Source organism: Salmo trutta, chromosome 12 (genome assembly GCF_901001165.1).
Source record: "Salmo trutta chromosome 12, fSalTru1.1, whole genome shotgun sequence".
Taxonomy (NCBI): Eukaryota; Metazoa; Chordata; class Actinopteri; order Salmoniformes; family Salmonidae; genus Salmo; species Salmo trutta.
Window position 1 is genome coordinate 26,152,013 of NC_042968.1, and position 20,091 is coordinate 26,172,103.

Sequence of the window (20,091 nt, forward strand, 5' to 3'; positions counted from 1 at the left end):
GTGTGTGTGTGTAGGCACCTCAGTGAACTGGACTTGCTGAGTGGGCTCTAAGCAGCTCTGTCTTTGACCTCAGTACGTCAGCACTGCTGCTGGAGTTGAGCTCATTTCTCAGACGTAATCCGCCTTCCTACCTTGGTTCAGAAACCTTGCCTGGATTTCCTCACCAGCTCTGTGTAGAATCATCTCCTTTCACCAGCACTATAGGAGCCATGGATGATGGAATATGGCTGTTTCCCTAACATACGCTGACTGACACTGAAGTGAGGAGGATATTCAGTCCCTCTTAGAGGACGGTGGAAGTAGGCTAGATTAGAGATGTGTATTTATTATTAACAACAGGTTTTGGCGTGATGCTTTCCCTTTGCACTGACTGACACTAAGAATGGCAAATAGAAAAGTAGGTGGCCTCTGGGTATACCAGAGCTGCTATATTTGGCTCTGTCAGTTTGCATACCGATCTGCAGCAGTCTGCAATTAGCCAACTTCCTGTTTTAAAACCGGAAAAAGGACTAGCAGTGCTCTGCTGTGAGGCCATTGATACACTGTAGTGGTTGTATAGATGAGGCCAGCCAGCTCACCCAGGCCTTCTGGACATGCATCATTTAATAGCACTAGAATTCTACAGTACATGCATGGCATTCCGAAAGCACTGGGTTACAATCAGTATCTGGCTGGGTGGGGCTGCTGTCCCCAACATTGACAGACTGGACACTACCACAGCCAAATAGCAGCACTATTAAAACAGGTTGACAGTGAATAGAGTCTCTGGTCACAGTGCCAGTGCCTCCCTTTTCTCTCTCTGTAGCGAGGTGGGAGGCACTAATTGCCCACCACACCAAGCCATCGGGGAAAATACGAGTCAGCCACTTCCACTTCTCACTTCCTGTTCTCGGGCGGTCTGAAGTGAGAGGCGCAGTAGATGAGGTTGTGAGGGAGGCAGTGTGTTGACTGGTGAGCTACTGTACTGGCCCACCTGTGGTGAGTTGACCATGCCGTGTGTGCCTTTGTCTGATGCAGCATGAACCGTATGGCCTTGTTGTGTGCCTCTCCTCTTTCTCATCCTCAGGGACAGAGACACCCTTCAGGCCAGGCATCTGCTGTGTTCTGCCTGCATACTATAGCCTAGATCCAGCCGATACAGACCATACGGCTCACTACTGTAGCCTAGATCCAGCCGATACAGACCATACGGCACACTACTGTAGCCTAGATACAGACCATACGGCACACTACTGTAGCCTAGATCCAGCCGATACGGCACACTACTGTAGCCTAGATCCTGCCGATACAGACCATACTGCACACTACTGTAGCCTAGATCCAGCCGATACAGACCATACGGCACACTACTGTAGCCTAGATCCAGCCGATACAGACCATACGGCGGCACACTACTGTAGCCTAGATCCAGCCGATACAGACCATACTGCACACTGCTGTAGCCTAGATCCAGCCGATACAGACCATACTGCACACTACTGTAGCCTAGATCCAGCCGATACAGACCATACTGCACACTACTGTAGCCTAGATCCAGCCGATACAGACCATACGGCACACTACTGTAGCCTAGATCCAGCCGATACAGACCATACGGCACACTACTGTAGCCTAGATCCAGCCGATACAGACCATACTGCACACTACTGTAGCCTAGATCCAGCCGATACAGACCATACTGCACACTACTGTAGCCTAGATCCAGCCGATACAGATCATACTGCACACTACTGTAGCCTAGATCCAGATCATTCTGCTCTCTCAGCACAGAGACCTACCTGACACAGATGAGCTGAGATGGTGGTCGGTTTAGCTTTAGAGATCAGAGCAGTGGACAGGCAGAGGGAGGCTTCATTTCCTTTGGGAGGATCAACTCTCCTGCATTCGCCTCGCTCTGAAGGTCACCGTGGCGAGGCACAATTATTGGCGCTTAGAAATGCTTATTTGCATATTTCACTCATTCTAGTACGTAGGCTATTATTGCAGTCTATAATAGCACAATAAGTGTGTGTTTTGTTGCAGTAGATGAGGTTGTGCCAGTGTTCATGCACCTTGGTTGAAAAACAAGGTAGTGACAGTAGGCTCTTTTCTTTCCTCTGCATGTGAATCTTATTCACAGCAACTGAGTTGACATACAGTGAACTGCAGATTGAATCTGCTTAACAGAATTAACCAGAGTAACATTTTGAATCTGGTTCTCTTCTGCTTACTGACCAGACCACATGTGGTTGTCTACCAGGCTGAGCATAGATCCTGTTTCAGTGTGGTGTTAAACCTTCCTAGGTTTTGGCCTTTCTAGGGAGTTTTTCCTAGCCACCATTCTTCTACACCTGCATTGCTTGCTGTTTGGGGTTTTAGGCTGGGTTTCTGTACAGCACTTTGAGAAATCAGCTGATGTAAGAAGGGCTTTATAAATACATTTGATTTGTTAGTCTGTCAGAGGAAACCACAATACGTGGTGATAGACAGTCAATCTTCTCATCTGTTGTCCTGCAGCTCTGATGGTACCAGCTGACCAGTGACACCTGCCTGAGGACACCCCACCGCCTTTACCATGTCTGGGATCCAGGTGAGAGGAACACGCCTACACACGCGTGCTAGTAGTGCACAAGTCAGCTGTTTTTACACCCCTGCTTGCAATTGCTAATAACCCATCTGACTATTTGTGAAAATCAGAGGCCCAATAACATTTTGCACATATTCTTGATGAATGTTAATAATCTCACTGGTTTGAGACCACACAATCAACCAAAATAGTGCTGCTAATAGCTCTATATTACAAATGATGTGGTTGAAGAAAAACAAATCTGCAATTTAAATGTATAAGTTCATCTTCATTTCTACACACTTTCTTACCTGGCTGTTTACATTTAGACTGGAGTATTTCTTCATAAATTATAACATTTATCTATTACATTTATTTTTTTGGGAGGGTGGACACCTACGACCCACTCATAACCACCCACCAGTTGAGAATCGCTGCCCTAGAAGACTAAATAAATCCTTGCTCACCATAATGTCTTAAATCGATAGAATGAATGCTTCAATCTAGTTGACATGGGTCAAGTTCTGTCATCCCTGCTTCTTTTGTGGAGAAAAGACGTTTAGAGACCAGGTGAGGGGAAAAAATCAAATAAATTGATCTCTATATCTAAAAAAAAAAAAAAAAAACACGGAAGATTTTCTGTGCAAAGTTTCCAAATTACATCAGTTTGACTGGTTGTAAGGAAATGGAAAGCTATGAATATGACCCCATGTGTTTCTGATCAGATTTAGTTCTGCTTGGGTGCATATTTTATGTGATTGAAATACTATCCGCTTTTATGATTCCAATAAATATACCCCCTGTAGAGGTGTGATCTAACTGCACATTCGCTTAAGATGCTGAAAGAAAATCATATTTCTGCACTCCTGTTCCTGAGTAAAAATGTTGCCAACATTTGCATAATTTTATTGCAAGAAATGCTTAATTCTGCAGGAGTTAATATTAAGGCTGAGAGGTTGTAGTGTCCAGACTTCAGGTTCCATTTAACCCATCTGAACAGTAGGCTACAGTTCCCTTGACGTGCCATAGGCCTAATTGATGTCCCCATCTTGTGACTGTGGAATTTGTACAGATCCATCACACAACACTGCTATCATCCTCTGACCACTTCACCAAATCTTTCCCAAACATTACCTTTCTGGCCCTCGCTTCTCTGTATTTTCTAATCTCCATTTCACAGCTTTTTTCTTATTGAATTAAACTCACAGTTTCTCTGCCCGTTCCCGAAAGTATTTTGTGATTAGCGTGTAGGCTATTTGACAGGCGTACAGCTGGGTCCTAAAGCTCAGGCTGACATGCTAATGCCATATAGCCTAAAATAATGAAGGACAACCTCAATGTAGCCTATTGATACAAATTGCATAAGAATTATACCTCTTTTTTAAAGATATTGTTTTCTCTTTATTCAACCTGCCACCCACCCTTCAGCCACACAATGTCATGACCCTAAACGCGCCTGCCCTGCAGATATAACCACGGGGGCTGCAGTTTGAGTCAACCCATGCATCACTAATGCACGCATCCTACTTACACACACATTCTAATGTGCCCTGCCCCTTTCCGACGTGTCATATTTCCTGACTGACATTAGTGCTTCTGCTTTTCATCTGCCAGCAGCTGCATAGCATGACTGACATCCCCCGTCTTCACATTTGCTTATCAACCCAAATTATTTTAATCTTTGGCACACAACAGTACATAACTCTCACATCGCTCCCTCTGACGCTCGTCTCTCTTTGACTCCTATCGGGAAATGATTGAGGGATGTGTCCCGATAACGATATCAGACACACACAGCTGTGTGTAGTGCATTGCTTCAGGAATACACCAGGTTATATGAGGATAGTGGCTGTGTCCCACCCTATTCCCTATATAGTGCACTACTTATGATCAGAGCCTCTAGGGAATAGGGTGCCATTTTGGATGCACCTTGTCTGTCTCACACACACACACACACACACACACCTGCTGCTTTGTACTGTCATTGCCTCTAACTGATAACATCTTCACAGGGGTCATGGTTGTATGTTATTTACAACACTGATGCCACAACACCACCGGTTAGATGTAGGAGCCTCAGTTAATGCCTAAAGAATAGGCCCACATGCTATATGGTCTGAACAGCGTATAGGGCAAACCAGAATAGCTACCTTTTTGAATAGTAGACCTTTTATATGCTTGTAATAATGTGTTATTTGATTGTAATGTGTTATTGTAACCCGATGGCAATTGAATTTCTCCCTGGAGTGTCAATGACGTAAATGCAATTCACTCGTCCAAGCTATGACTATCTGTGACCTTTTACTGTAGTCAATCTCAGTGTTTATAACAGCTCCTCTCCTCTTCACTTGTGACCTAGGTACCATGGTTGCCTGGCACAGAGTGTGTAGCCAAGTACAACTTCCTGTCGACAAATGAACAGGACCTGCCTTTCTGTAAAGGAGATGTGTTGACCATAATCGGAGTCACCAGGGTAAGCAAGGCTCGCCTTTCTATACTGTGGAAATGTAAGTGTAAAACCGTTATGGTGCTGGACTTGGGTAGTTATACAGCTGTGTTAAAACCTGTTTTTTTTTTTCTTCTTCAATTTTCACCTAAAATGACACAGATTTGGGTAACTGCCTGTAGCTCAGGACCTGAAGCAAGGATATGCATATTCTTGATACCATTTGTGAAGGAAAACACTTTGAAGTTTGTGGAAATGTGAAATTAATGTTGGTGACTATAACACTTTAGATCTGGTAAAAGATAACACAAAGAAAAAAAACATGCAGGTTTTTTTGTTCCTTCTTTGAAATGCAAGAGGCCATAATGTACTTTTCCAGCCCAGGCGCAATTTAGATTTTGGCCACTAGATGGCAGCAGTGGATGTGCCAAGTTTTAGACTGATCCAATGAACCATTGCATATCTGTTGAAAATGTATCAAGACTGCCCAAATGTGCATAATTGGTTTATTAATATATTTTCATGTTCATAATTGTGCACTCTCCTCAAACAATAGCATGGTGTTCTTTTACTGTAAATTGGACAGTGCAGTTAGATGAACAAGAATTGAAGCTTTCTGCCCATATCAGATATGTCTATGTCCTGGGGAAATGTTTTTACTTACAGCCTCGTGCTAATCACATTAGCCTAGGTTAGCTCAACCGTCCGTTGGGGGACACCGATCCCGTAGAGGTTAAAGGGTGTTTCTGCTGCTATTTCAGGATCCCAACTGGTACAAAGCGAAGAACACAGTGGGCAGAGAGGGAACCATCCCAGCTAACTACGTCCAGAAAAGGGAAGGGGTCAAGTCAGGGGGAAAACTCAGTCTTATGCCGTAAGTACACAAGAGTACCTTGCTGATCTTTCACATAGGATGTGCCCTTACCTGTGAAGTTCCCATGTTTTACTGTAGAATAAAGGTATGAATATGGGGCTTAGTTCGTTAGAATTGGAGTGTTACAAAGGCCTAATAGGAGACGCTGGTAATTGATTTATTTTTTGCCTCTTCTCTGTCCCATCTGCTCTCTGGGTGGCTGCCTGCCACTGTGGTTGGGGCTAACTGCCGCTGCGATTTGAATCGGGCTCTTTGAAGGGACAGCTATTTCAAAGAGGAAAAAAAACGAGAGACTTATGCAAATGGTACAAAACTGGAGGCCAGGAGGAAATCAGTTCTCATACACACACACACAGGACAAGGCTGAGGTTGCTGCACTCAAATGTGTTGGACTAAAACACACTGGGGGTGTGTCTCTCTCTCTGTCTCACACACACACTGCAGACTCTCTCCCCCACCATCCCCATCTTCTGAGCTTATCTGCCCAGCTGAGCAGAGGGAAGCTCAAGCTGTGTGGGGAAGGGTGACCAGTCAAGCTGTGTGGGGAAGGGTGACCAGTCAAGTGTTACCAGGAAGGACAAAGGCAAGGCTACTCCACTGGACAGGGAACTGACTAGAGGGAGTAAGTGTGTTTGCTGTCCTTATGAAGTAGAGGTCACCAGTGGAGGGACTGAGTGGTGTCCACTGCCCTCATACTCTCCTTCAGCTGTAAGAGAGCCAACTACAGCCAATGATGCATCAGCCCTGTGGATCCCCTCAGAGAGCGGTGGTTAGTGGCGAGAGTCCGAGGGGGGTTATGTTATTACATTTGACATTTTAGTCATTTAGCAGACGCTCTTATCCAGAGCGACTTACAGTAGTGAATGCATACATTTCATACATTTTTTTTCTCCGTATTATTACGAATTGGTAACAGATGTCTTGGGGGAAATGCTCCCTGTTGGCTTGTATAACTAGCAGTGTCAGCTGTGTTCTTGGGTCTGTTGGTCTCCACACCCTGAGAGATGCTGCTCTTTGACCTCACAGCTCACTGCTGCCACCTGCTGGTAGTCATCTACTCTGTTAAGGAGAGGGAATTACAGCACCACCCTAAAGACTGGCAAAAGGCCTCAGTCTAGAGGTCGACCGATTAATCGGAATGGACGATTAATTAGGGCCGATTTCACGTTTTCATTACACTCGGTGATCTGCATTTTTGGACACCGATCATGGCCGATTACATTGCACTCCACGAGGAGACTGCATGGCAGGCTGACTACCTGTTACGCGAGTGCAGCAAGGAGCCAAGGTAAGTTGCTAGCTAGCATTAAACGTATCTTATAAAAAACAATAAATCTTAACATAATCACTAGTTAACTACACATGGTTGATGATATTACTAGTTTATCTAGCTTGTCCTGCGTTGCATATAATCGATGCAGTGCCTGTTAATTTATCATTGAATCACAGCCTACTTCGCCAAACGGGTGATTTAACAAGCGCATTCGCGAAAAAAGCACTGTCGTTGCACCAATGTGTTCCTAAACATCAACGCCTTTCTTAAAATCAATACACAAGTATATATTTTTAAACCTGCATATTTAGTTAATATTGCCTGCTAACATGAATTTCTTTTAACTAGGGAAATTGTGTCACTTCTCTTGCGTTCTGTGCAACAGAGTCAGGGTATATGCAGCAGTTGGGGCCGCCTGGCTTGTTGCGAACTGTGTGAAGACTATTTCTTCCTAACAAAGACGGCCAACTTGGCCAAACAGGGGATGATTTAACAAAAGCACAATCATTGCACGAATGTACCTAGCCATAAACATCAATGCCTTTCTTAAAATCAATACACAGAAGTATATATTTTTTTTTAAACCTGCATATTTAGTTAAAGTAAATTCATGTATCCAACACTTTGTTTTTGCGTTATTTAAACCAAATTGAACATGTTTCATTATTTATGAGACTAAATAGATTTTATTGATCTATTATATTAAGTTAAAATAAGTGTTCATTCAGTATTGTTGTAATTGTCCATTAGAGTGTGTGTGTGTGTGTGTGTATCGGCCGACGTATCAGCTTTTTTTGGTCCTCCAATAATCTGTATTTGCGATGAAAAACCATAATCGGTCGACCTCTACCTCAGTCCCCTGCTCACTGCAGTCTCTCCTTACTCTAATTTCCCCCTACTTCTAGCAGCCTGTCCTCCCTTTCTCCCATCATATGACTAATGATAATGAATAGCACAAACTGCAACATAAATGACATATTACATGCCCTGCTTCCTCATTAAATGGTCTGACTGATTGCTCCTCCTGTTTGACTGGTTGGTCATATGTTTGGCTGGTAGCTCCTGTGTGCTCCTCCTGTGTTTTGGCTGTTGGTTACTCAGTGCTTGGCTGACTGCTGGCTTACTGGCGCCTGCTCTCAGATTAATGGGAGTTAAGGAGGCTGCTGTCCATGGAGAAGCAGCTCCGCTGATCTAATCAACTCAATCCTCCCTCCGCATTAAGCCGCTTTGCACAGGCCCTGCTCTGTCTGTCTGGGTGCTGGGCAATGGAGGGAGGGAGGAAGAGAAGTGTGTAAATCAATTACACACTTTGATTACCCTTAACTCACCAGCCCCCAGAGAGACCCCTGTGGACCTCCTGCTGCTCCTGTTTCCATACTGCTGGGGGATTCTGTGTTAGGGTCTACTACAGATAAGAGATGAATGATCTTAAGGAAAAATCCAAAGGGGTGGGGTTTATCCAGTAGAAGCCTGTAGATCTTATACATGAGGTGAGATGGAGGCCGTGTTTAATAGCTTGAGCTAAAACAAAGAAAGGGAACCGCGTGTGTTATTCCTAAGAGAGCTTTTTAAGTCCAGTGTCCTGCACCTTGCCTTGCGGTCAGCCGGGGGCAGGTTTCATAGACTGTGTTCTGAGGGGATGAGAGAGACTATATGCTGCTCTCTAAAAGCCTCCTCTCCTCAGTGAGGTCTCACCTCTCTGTGAATAGAGGTCTGGCAGCCCCTGCTCTGTCTTGCCTGCCCTGTGCTGCTTTGCATTTTCCTGTTATTGCAGAGCCTGTGTGTCAGTTTCAGACTGCCTGCCTGTGTTTTTTGTCGCCGTTTCCTGTTTACACCAAGGCACTTTCTCACTGGCTCCTTGAGACACACAGGCTCTCTCCACTGCTCTAAGCACAACTGCCTAGAAATGCCACTGCCTTACATTATGCTGATCAGCTGAACAACTTCTGTTGTCCCCTTGTCAATGGCTGACTGTTTATAAACTCTTTTAATACAGGGCTTTGTATGAGTGTTACATGGCCAACATTGCACGCTTGCAATAATAATGAGTAGATTTCCCCTCTACTTATAAATTGTCTTTTTGCCCTTTTGATGACCTTGGTATGGTAATTTTCTGTAGTCCATTAAGGCCCTATCTCTGTGTCCTGTCCCCCCCTCCTCTCTCCTCTCCTTCTCGTGTCCATCTCCAGATGGTTCCATGGTAAGATAACGCGGGAGCAGGCGGAGCGCCTCCTCTACCCCCCAGAGACTGGACTGTTCCTGGCGAGGGAGAGCACCAACTACCCCGGGGACTACACCCTGTGTGTCAGCTGTGACGGCAAGGTGGAGCACTACCGCATCATCTACCACGACGGCAAGCTCAGCATCGACGAGGAGGAGTTCTTCCAGAACCTCATGCAGCTGGTGGAGGTAAGTCGGTGTCAGTCCCAAACGCTCCCTATTTCTTACGGTTTAGGCTACTCCCTCAGCTCTCACACTGCCTATCCTGTATGGTGGTAAGGTACTCGTCAAGGACGCTTAGTCGTATAGTTAGAGAAGGCAAAGGGGGTGGAGGTTATTGATGGGAGAGCGATCAATATTATTTTGGGAAATGTATTATATTGATACTTTGACTAAAGTATGGATTTAAGTTAACGTTAGCAAGCGCTAGTCGGCTGTACCAGGTATTTTTTTCATCCTATATCTTGTTCTGTCTTTTTTAAATAGGAAGCCAACATGTTTTCAGCACTTAGTTCCATGACTGATCAAAACTCCTTTTCCTGTGCTCTCTCTCCTCTCTGCAGCAGACCTATACTGAGCAATATGTTTGGAACATCAAATGGCAATACATATATAATCGGCACCTAAGTACCATGATATCGTTCTGTCCCTGGAATTTCCCAGTCCTAGTGGAGGGAGACCTCCGTCTACTGCGTGGTCTATTAGACAGCTTCTACTACAGCAGTAGGGTTGAGTCAGTGTGTTAAGGGAGGAAGGAGGCCATGGTGGGAAAGGTCTCTCTTCCCCAGAGAGAAGATGCTCCATCAGGCTTCTAGCTAGATTGTTTGCAATCACACTTTAATTAACGCTCCTCTCTGTCCCAGAGGCGCTGCTGGGATTTAGGCAGGAATCTGCACACTGGCATCGAGGACCATCTGTCTAACTGGCACATTCTATCTTATTATCACTCTACCACAGTCCTCCGCTTATTCCTTCTGCGCTTTCTCGCTCTCGTCTCCCCGCTCTCTCTCTCGCCTTACCCTCCTCCCCCCCCCCCCGCTCTCTCTAATAGCGCCTGTGACTGGATCTCTCACATTCTTCTGCTTTTTAGCTCGTTCTTTTTCCCCTTACCCTCACTGGCATGTCACAACAGGCTCCACATGGGTACACACAAGTTGTCCTTCCCTGTCAAAAGACCCACATCCAGTGGGATTTGTGGTGTTAACCACATAATGGAAATCAAACACTGTTGCATTTAAGGGATTAGTCAATCACATGTTAAGTACTTGGGTTGTTATGGATGGTGGGTACTTATGTGTGGTGATTCAAGTGTGTATTCAGGCACATTGAGTATTTCTGTGTTGTCCAAATATCTGTTATATAACCTTGGTTTCATGACTGCAAATATGCAGAAATAATGTGTTCATTTGATAGTTGGTCTTTAAAGCTGAAATACAGTGTTGACATGAATATATTTGTTTAGTAGCTTGTACAGAGGCAATAGTTCCTATACCATGCTGCCCTCTGGTGGTTGAATGCTACTCGCATGTAAAAGACAGTGGCAGTCAGATTACACTCAATGACTGGGTGCTTCTCCATTTGATTAACAAACTAATCATAGGTCAAAAAGATGGCCGGTGTGTTTGACTGGTTACACTCACATAACCTGATCACATGTAGATGGGATTATCTAAAGTGACGGTGTGGTTAGTGACCTCTCACCACCAAACGCACAGTCCCCTCTCCAATCCCAGCATCCTTTTCACCCCAGACTGCTGAGACCCTTCTTGACTCCCGCTCTTTGTTGTCTGGTCTTTGACATACGGTTGACATGCAGTTGTACCTCCTGAGTGTGACGATGCAGCTACACACTATATACACACTATCCAACTCACCATGTTCTCTCTCGCCTATCTCCATTCAGCACTACACTAAAGACGCCGACGGCCTCTGTACCAGACTCATCAAGCCAAAGCTGATGGAGGGAACGGTGGCCGCCCAGGATGAATTCTCCAGGAGTAAGAACACTACTAACCTTGTGTTTCCATTCTCTGAGTCACTCTTGGTCTGTAAGAATACACACAGTGACTCAGTCTGTCTTCATCTTCTGTAGTACAGGAAACCTGGGCTTAATCACTTGAGTTAGCAGAAAGTCTTTAACCTTGTGCTTTGCTCTGTCTGGGGAAGGATGATGTTTCATTAGTACTGCTGGAACCAGTCTGACTTTCTCTCTATATATCTCTCTATCTCTCTCTATATCTCTCTCTCTCCATCTCTCTCTGTTGCTGCTCCACAGGTGGCTGGGCCTTGAACAGAAAGGAACTCAAGCTCATCCAGACCATTGGCAAAGGGGAGTTTGGAGGTAAAGACCCTAACTGAGACCAGTGCTGATAGTGTCTCTTTCCATCCCCGTGTGAGGTCGTTGTCCAGTGTTACCTCTCTATGTATCTGTTCAGATGTGATGGTGGGGGACTACAGAGGGACCAAGGTGGCAGTGAAGTGCATCAAACACGACGCCACGGCCCAGGCGTTCATCGCTGAGGCCTCCGTCATGACGTAAGTCTCAACCATTCTGTTTTATGGTCTTACCCACTTTCTCTAATACCTTATGACTGTGTGTTTCTGTGTCTGTACCCCTTAGTGCGTAGCTATGTCACTAAAACCCTCTTCCCTGCAGGCAACTGAGGCATAACAACCTGGTTCAGCTGCTGGGGGTGATTGTAGAGGAGAGGGGCAGTCTCTACATCGTCACAGAGTACATGGCCAAGGTACTTCAGTCTAGTCTATTGCTGGGCCAGGGACTACTCTATCTAGGCTGGAGTCCACTGTCCCTTTATGATAGGGTCTGTTCCTACTTCCCAGCTTGACAGCCGTCCCTCTCTCCCCCCACCACAGGGCAGTCTAGTGGACTACCTCCGTTCTCGAGGACGGACCGTGCTGGGAGGAGACTGTTTACTCAAATTCTCACTGTAAGTCATCCTCAGGCAGTTCTGCAGTATTGGAATTCTTTATTCAATTATAATGTGATTTCCCTGGAGAGGATGCCAGAAACCAAAGTATTTTAAATGGCTATTGGTATCACTTATCAACAATGAAATGAGTTATTTGTCTTGGCTGAGTGATCCCATTGTTTCTCTCTTTCTCTGTCTCTCACATCTCTATTTGATGACTCCTCTCCTCGTTCTCCCCTGCTGTGCAGTGACGTATGTGAAGCCATGGAATACCTGGAGGCCAATAACTTTGTGCACAGAGACCTGGCCGCCCGGAATGTTCTGGTGTCTGACGACAACATCGCCAAGGTCAGCGACTTCGGTCTGACTAAGGAGGCCTCGTCCACACAGGACACTGCCAAATTGCCTGTCAAATGGACCTCCCCCGAAGCCCTGCGAGAGAAGGTAAAGGTGGAAAGAGAGGGGATTGGACGAAGGAGGGAGGGGGTGTAGATGGGAGGATGTTTAAATAGTGTAGCCTAAGCTCTGTCTTTGTGTCTGTGGTGTCTTGTGTAGTTGACCTCAGCCTCTCTCTCTGCTCCTTCCAGAGGTTCTCCACTAAGTCAGACGTGTGGAGTTATGGTATCCTGCTATGGGAGATCTACTCCTTTGGGCGTGTGCCTTACCCCAGAATTGTAAGTATGACATTGTGAGGTTACTCCAGCAAGGGTCAGCAGCCTTATCTGGCAAAAATGGATATATCTAGATGAGTGATGCATTTCATATCATTTAATAGCTGTGAAGCTTGTGCACAGGCAGATAGGTTGAGGCCACTGTTCAGACAGTGGAGGATGTTAGGACGTACTAGTAGAGTATGTGGTTGATAACGCCCCTCCCCTCTGCTCCTCAGCCCCTGAAGGAGGTGGTGCCGCGGGTGGAGAAGGGTTACAAGATGGACGCCCCCGACGGCTGCCCGGTGGTGGTGTACGACGTCATGAAGCAGTGCTGGACCCTGGATGTGGGGCTGCGGCCCTCCTTCTGCATGCTGAGAGACAAGCTGTCACATATCAGAGCCAAGGAGCTCTACCTGTGAGGGGCAGGGAGGGGAGACGCAGCAGACTAGAGGGGAGGGAGGGAGCGTCTGGGCCGGGGTAAACTAACTGGAGCAGGACCGGAACTCCTCTGCCAGCCTCACCTGTGGACCACACCCTACCTGATACCTGACCTGCACCTGTTTTCCTCTGGGACTGTAGTAAACCTTCCCCTGTGTTACCTTCCCTCCACTCTTCTGAAAGAAAGGAACAGAAGTCCTGTATGTGTTGTATAGCTTTCTGTCAGCTGGTTGTCTTCCTTCTCTGTCCAGTCCATCATCCTCCCTCTACCCCCTTCCTCCTGTTCTCCCAGTCTCTCCACTGTGGCGTTGTCACCTCAAACTCTTCTTATTTTCTTCTTCTCCAAAACGTGATGATAATGGGGAGGCTGGCCTTTTCCTCCATGTTTGTCAGGTGCTCTCAATCTCTCTCGGTCTGTCTCTCTGTGCCCTGATCATTCCTGTATCTCTGTGTTGGGTGGTAGTGTGCCTCTGCATGCTGTCTGTCTCTCACCCTCCTGTGTGGGGCCTTGCTTGGGGCCTTACTTGGGGCCTTGGCTCTGTGCCAAAGTGCCTCCAGTATACAGAGCTCCAGAACCTACTCCTCCACTCGGACTATTCAGTTTTTATTCCTTTTTTTAAATCTTTTTTAAATCGTTTTTCTGGGGGGAGGTTGGTTGTGCAGTTGTCTCCCTCCGGCTCCAGAACAGGTTCTTCTATGTCCGTTAAAGAGAACGTGAACATTTCATAAAGAGCCTCCGCTGGGACACGCCTATCTCCAACTCCACACAGGACAGGGCTGGGCACTTCTCAACATGGTCGATTCATCATATGTGGGCTTGTTTTATATTAAAGGATAAAAAAAAGAACCAAAAAATGAAAAGAAAGAAGCCAAGGAAAGACAGACTGAAGGATATAAGAATGTTTTAGTGTAGCGAATGCTGGGGTTGGGTGTGTGCATGCCGTGCGAGAGGCCTTGGGTTTAACTGTCAGTGCTTTCAATGTTTATTATGCTACCATGATTCTGAATAAATCATTCCGTCTGAACAGTGTGGAAAGCACGTCAACACTGACATCACAGGGAGGGGGCTCCCCTCTGAAAGCACCTGGGTACTATTCAGTCATGTGAATGTCCTGGATGATAGAGGTAACAGCAGGGCAGTGGGCCACAGGGGATGCCCTGGGTGTTTGTTCCATATGAAGTGAGCCTCTACTCATTATACTATAACACACACATTCCCACACGGTAAATATTCATTTACACAGAGGTAATACAGCCATTCACACACTTTACATACCCACTGGGTTCATACATACACTTGGGCCAATGAATCTTATTTGGCTGAACTGTGAATAAGGTATTCTAACTATGGATATTGGTCCTGTGGTCTTCAAATCAAATTTTATTGGTCACATACACATGGTTAGCAGATGTCATTGCGAGTGTAGCGAAGTGCTTGTCAGAACCTGTGACTTCACAGATTGAGCCTAAAATAATTCTCTCTCACACAGCTCTGTTTTAGAATGTAGAAGTGTTTGAGGGTGTGACAACAGATATAGCTGACGTGCCAAAAGAGTCTTCAAGCTGTGAAGCTGCAGTGTTCTGTGTCAGCTGATCTGTTCCATTTCCAGTGGTCAGTCAAATAGACTAAAGCTCCTCTCATTTCATTCTCTTCTCCATTCTCTCCTCTCTGGGGTGGCTGTTCCTCCACTCGCCTCCAGTGACGTTCTGCTGCAAACAGGACACACACAGAATGACTGACTCTGAGCCTGAACTGAGCAGAGCTCAAATGGAACAGCTTTAAGGGTCTTGTCTGTGTGACTGGTTTTTTTTTTTTTGTAAAGAAAGAAAAAAGAAAAAAAAACATGATTGAATCATCTTCAGCTTTTGTCTTTCTTTCTGGCTCAAAGCCTTCCTCCTTTGCCCATGTGTCTTTCTGTTTCCATGCTGTCTCGCCAGCCCTGTTGCTTGCTGCACATAAGGAGCCAACAGTTGTCTATGTCCCTGGCGGGCTGGCTCGTTTTGATTCCTATGAATGTTAATGGTGCTGACAGTCCAGAGTGGTAACAATGGGCTGGTTACACAACACAGGGCGCTGTCAGCCAAGGCTGTGCGGTTCTGCTCAGCTGTCAGGACCCATCAATACACTAGGCCATCACTCCATCTCACATTTAGTGCTTCTGAAAACAGGAGGAGCATTGCTGGAGAGGGACCTCTCAGATTTAGATGCATGTTTTGATGTGTCCTGTCTCTATGGTTTGGGCTACTACAAGAGTGCAACAATTCATCTTACTCACCCAGTCATGTGATGGTTGTACCACTACCATGGATCACCACCAGCTGGCACCGTGTAGTCTACTCCAGTAGAACTCATGGATGGATGGATGGAGATACATGTTACGTCAGGCCTTCATTGTAAATAAGAATTTGTTTTTAATCAATCTGCCTGGTAAAATACAATGCATCAATAAAAAAACCTGTATGTGTTATACTGCTAGTGTTATAGTGGTAACACCATAGTTAGTCACCCCCTTGCGTGTTCAAATGAAGCTGCATTAGGCTACTTGTGAGGTACAGAGATGTCATCCTACCTTGGAAGGGTCATAGTTCATTCCAGGTTTTTTCGTATGATTCTCATCTCAAACTGACACACACATTCACAATTAAATGCCACAATCCTGTCAACTACACACACACAGTTCAGTGCGTGTTCTTCACTAGCACAGATGAGTGGAGGAGGATGCATCCTGTTTTATTCAGCTTTTGATATGTTGTCAGCAGAGATCCATAACTTATCTCCTAAGCCTGATATTTCTTGACAGCAACAAATTAAACCCCACCATGAATTAATCTGATTACACCAACAATTGTTGTTAAATCCAGGAGGATTCTGATGTTTGCAGGCTAGAGGCTAGTGTGGATTGTAGTGCCTGAGCCTCTGGGCCATTTGAAGTAGTTGAGTTGACAGATGTACATGTGACAGAATGTGGCGAGGTCATCTTTCTTCTACTCCATGTACTACAGCTGTCTGCTGACAGGAAGTCATATCTCATCATGGGTACCTCATCCAATTCGACATGCTGCTGTGATCACAATCCAATTATTAAGTGGGTGGTTTGAGCCCTGAATGCTGATTGACTGAAAGCTGTGGTATATCAGACCTTTATATAACGGGTGGGTCTAATGTTGATTGGTTAAAACCGCGTTCAATCCGGTGTCTATACCAGAAGTTACCACTGGCTAAATCTATGACTTTAAAATGTCGATTCACTCTGTTCCATGTGACTGTGCAATCCACTGTTTTATCAGCCCAGCCAGGTACTTTATAAACTTGATCTCCACTATCAGAAACATCTAGACATTTTCTCACATTTCTTTTAGACTAACATTTAGTTTTCAACAGCGGAGATGTGTATAAACCTTGCTGTCTGTCTCTCTGACGTTTGCAGCATTGTTCCAATATTGGATTTCCAGCTGTCGCATAGTAATGAACGTGTCGGGATGAGACAGACAGGCAGGCAGCTTTTCTCAGCCATTCGAAATCATGAATCGGTATCATTTTTATGGATGTATCAATAGAAAACAGGTCAAACGAAACAAAGTGCAGCTAGTTTGCAGTCTTTCCAGCTTCACTGACTGTATTAGCTCTGTTGTTGGCTAGCTCCTGAACAACACAGTGTCCTGACATAGAGAGCACATTTTCTATGCTAGGTGAAGTCGTGCCTCATTAGCTCATTGTTATGGACGTATCCAAATAAATGTCACTAGAGAACAGCTTAATTAAACAAATAACAAATGCAGCTACTTTGTTATTCTGGCTGCACCGTTTGACTTGCTGTAAATTAGCTGTAGTTGGCTAGCTAGCAAACAAGGGATAAGAACTTTGCCTGCCAGTATGGAAATAGAACATTTAGAACGAACGACTGGGTAGCGTCCCTAGATACAGAATGAATAAATTCATAAAAATAACATTTTAAATAAATATGTCAATCATTATTTGAATATGTTGGTAACCCGTTGTATGAAAGTGATAATGCCCGAGAAGCCGGTATTTGGAGGATATATTGGTACGGTTTGCCGGCCACTCGACTTTGTCTTGGGCCTAACAACACTCATGACAATATATCCTCCAAATACCGGCTTCTCGGGCATTATCACTTAAGTATACCACGGTATGACAAAAAAAATACTAATTACATTGATAACCAGTTTATAATAGCAATAAGGTAGCTCAGGGGTTTGTGGTATATCGCTGTGTCCAGTTGATCTGCGTTGCATTGTGCATAAGAACAGCTCTTAGCTGTGGTATATTGGCCATATACCACACCCCCTCTGGCCTTATTGCTTAATTATTTCACCTGATATGGTTGCCATAACTCGCAAGACTGGAGACACTGAACATGTAATAGAACATAGAAATAGAAGATATATAATAATGCTATGCTCTATACAGCACAGAGGAGGTTACCAACCCTGTAGCTCAGTTGGTAGAGCATGGTGTTTGCAACACCAGGGTTGTGGGTGTTTGCAACACCAGGGTTGTGGGTTCGATTCCCACGGGGGGCCAGCACAGGAAAAAAAAAAAAATGTATGAAATGTATGCATTCACTACTGTAAGTCGCTCTGGATAAGAGCGTCTGCTAAATGACTAAAATGTAATGTAAAATGTTATTTTACTGGGAGAAATATGCAGAGAACAAAGATACTGATGCCAAAATGGGTTAATTTGTACTGGCGCAGCAGGACATGTGGGGGAGTTTTCCGATTCCAGCCCAATTCGGTGATGACAGGAACTAGTGAGCGGTGAGGTGATTGGTGCTGAAGGGAGTAGTCAGGCCGATGTCAGGGGCAGTGCCCCTGTGACAATAATTTTGGACCCCCTTGTGGCCCCCCTAAATGTGGAGTATGAAATAATTTTTACATAACACATTTTTGCTATCGTTCTCTTTTTTTACATCTGTTATTAGACAGTGGCAACACGGAACACTAAAGATTATGAACATGGTCTTATGCCTGCTAATGCCTGCAATGCAGTGAAGAAAACGATATGACAACAATAACGTCTAATGTAACTGGCCCCTCTAACAGTACAACTGGCCCCAGCTTGGCCCCCCCCAGTTGAAATGGTTTAGAACCGCCACTGGCTGCGATGTGTGGCTGTCTCAGCTGTCCACATGGGCCCACTGTGCTCCCCACTCTGTTGCTCCCTGACAAATCCCCTTCCACAAAGCTCCATCAATTCCCTTCCTTCCCCTTCGTCTGCCCTGGTCTGGGATCAGATCTCTCACTCCACTGAACAGCCCCTAAAAATAATCTGTTGCTTCAGCTGATGTCTCAGCAGCAATTAGCTTCTATTTGTGGCCATGCATGCAGACATCTCAGATAGCTACAGGTGTCACTGTGGTCCTGACTGTCTGGCCGGGGCATTGTTTTGTGTCTGCGGACTGGGAGGTTTATGCCCCGAGGTCTATTGGCTCGGCAGCTTTTGGCTTTGTTATAGAAAGGCTTAATAACGCAGTTCTTGGTGTCTTTTGGCAGCCTTGGTTATTATTAGTTGGTCGTAGTAGTACGACAGCCTTGTGCCACATTAGTGAGTGCAGAATAATTTTTCTGTAATCCCATTCTGAGCTGGTTGGATGGACTAATGGGCTGAGTAGTATTCTGTAATGCTATTCAGTGGTTTGTTATTGTTGTAATTGTGCTCTTTAGTATGGAAATTTGTTCTTAACTGACTTACCTAGTTAAATAAATAAATTAGGATTCTTAGTTCAAATCAAATTTTATTTGTCACATGCGTGAATACAACAGGTGTAGACCATACAGTGAAATGCTTACCTACAAGCCCTTAACCAACAATAGGTATTTTCTTGAAACTGTAAAGAAACAAATAATGAAAGAGCAGCAGTAAAATAACAATAGCGAGACTATATACAGGGTGTTACGGTACAGAGTCAATGTGGAGGCTATATACAGGGGGTACCGGTACAGAGTCAATGTGGAGGCTATATACAGGGGGTACCAGTACAGAGTCAATGTGGAGGCTATATACAGGGGCTACCAGTACAGAGTCAATGTGGAGGCTATATACAGGGGGTACCGGTACAGAGTCAATGTGGAGGCTATATACAGGGGGTACCGGTACAGAGTCGAGGGGAGGGGGCAATGCAAATAGTCTGGGTAGCCATTTGATTAGATGTTCAGGAGTCTTATGGCTTGGGAGTAGAAGCTGTTTAGAAGCCTCTTGGACCTAGACTTGGTGCTGTGGTACCACTTGCCGCATGGTAGCAGAGAGAACAGTCTATGACTAGGGTCGCTGGAGTCTTTGACCATTTTTAGGACCTTCTTCTGGTATAGAGGTCCTGGATGGCAGGAAGCTTAGCCCCAGTGATGTACTGTGTCGTTCGCACTACCCTCTGTAGTGCCTTGCGGTCGGAGGCCGAGCAGTTGCCATACCAGGCAGTGATGCAACCAGTCAGGATGAACTCGATGGTGCAGCTGTAGAACCTTTTTGAGGATCTGAGGACCCATGCCAAATCTTTGGGAATAGGTTTTGTTGTGCCCTCTTTACGACTGTCTTGGTGTGCTTGGACCAGTTGTGCCGACAACTGAGTCCCGTATATTTTTCATGTCTGACTGCAGAAGGTATGACCTTGCCGTCACAGCTAGTCATCGACCCACTAGACCTGGCAGGTGGGCAGAGCCATGTCTCAGTATCCCTGACTCCCCATACAGT

General features: G+C 45.3%; 1 protein-coding gene across 4 annotated transcripts in view; it reads left to right on the forward strand.

The window, feature by feature from the left end:
* LOC115203262 (tyrosine-protein kinase CSK) overlaps positions 1–14,406 on the forward strand; it is a 40,768-nt gene extending 26,362 nt beyond the window's left edge. For all 4 annotated transcript variants that reach the window (XM_029767802.1, XM_029767801.1, XM_029767803.1 and 1 more), the window contains 12 exons: positions 2,497–2,569; positions 4,905–5,018; positions 5,753–5,865; positions 9,328–9,547; positions 11,262–11,355; positions 11,634–11,699; positions 11,794–11,893; positions 12,015–12,105; positions 12,233–12,306; positions 12,537–12,732; positions 12,876–12,962; positions 13,178–14,406. In XM_029767802.1, the coding sequence (XP_029623662.1) occupies positions 2,555–2,569; positions 4,905–5,018; positions 5,753–5,865; positions 9,328–9,547; positions 11,262–11,355; positions 11,634–11,699; positions 11,794–11,893; positions 12,015–12,105; positions 12,233–12,306; positions 12,537–12,732; positions 12,876–12,962; positions 13,178–13,360 (1,353 nt within the window). In that variant the 5' untranslated portion in view covers positions 2,497–2,554 and the 3' untranslated portion in view covers positions 13,361–14,406. The remainder of the gene's footprint in view (positions 1–2,496; positions 2,570–4,904; positions 5,019–5,752; positions 5,866–9,327; positions 9,548–11,261; positions 11,356–11,633; positions 11,700–11,793; positions 11,894–12,014; positions 12,106–12,232; positions 12,307–12,536; positions 12,733–12,875; positions 12,963–13,177) is intronic.
* The last annotated feature ends 5,685 nt before the right edge of the window (positions 14,407–20,091 follow it).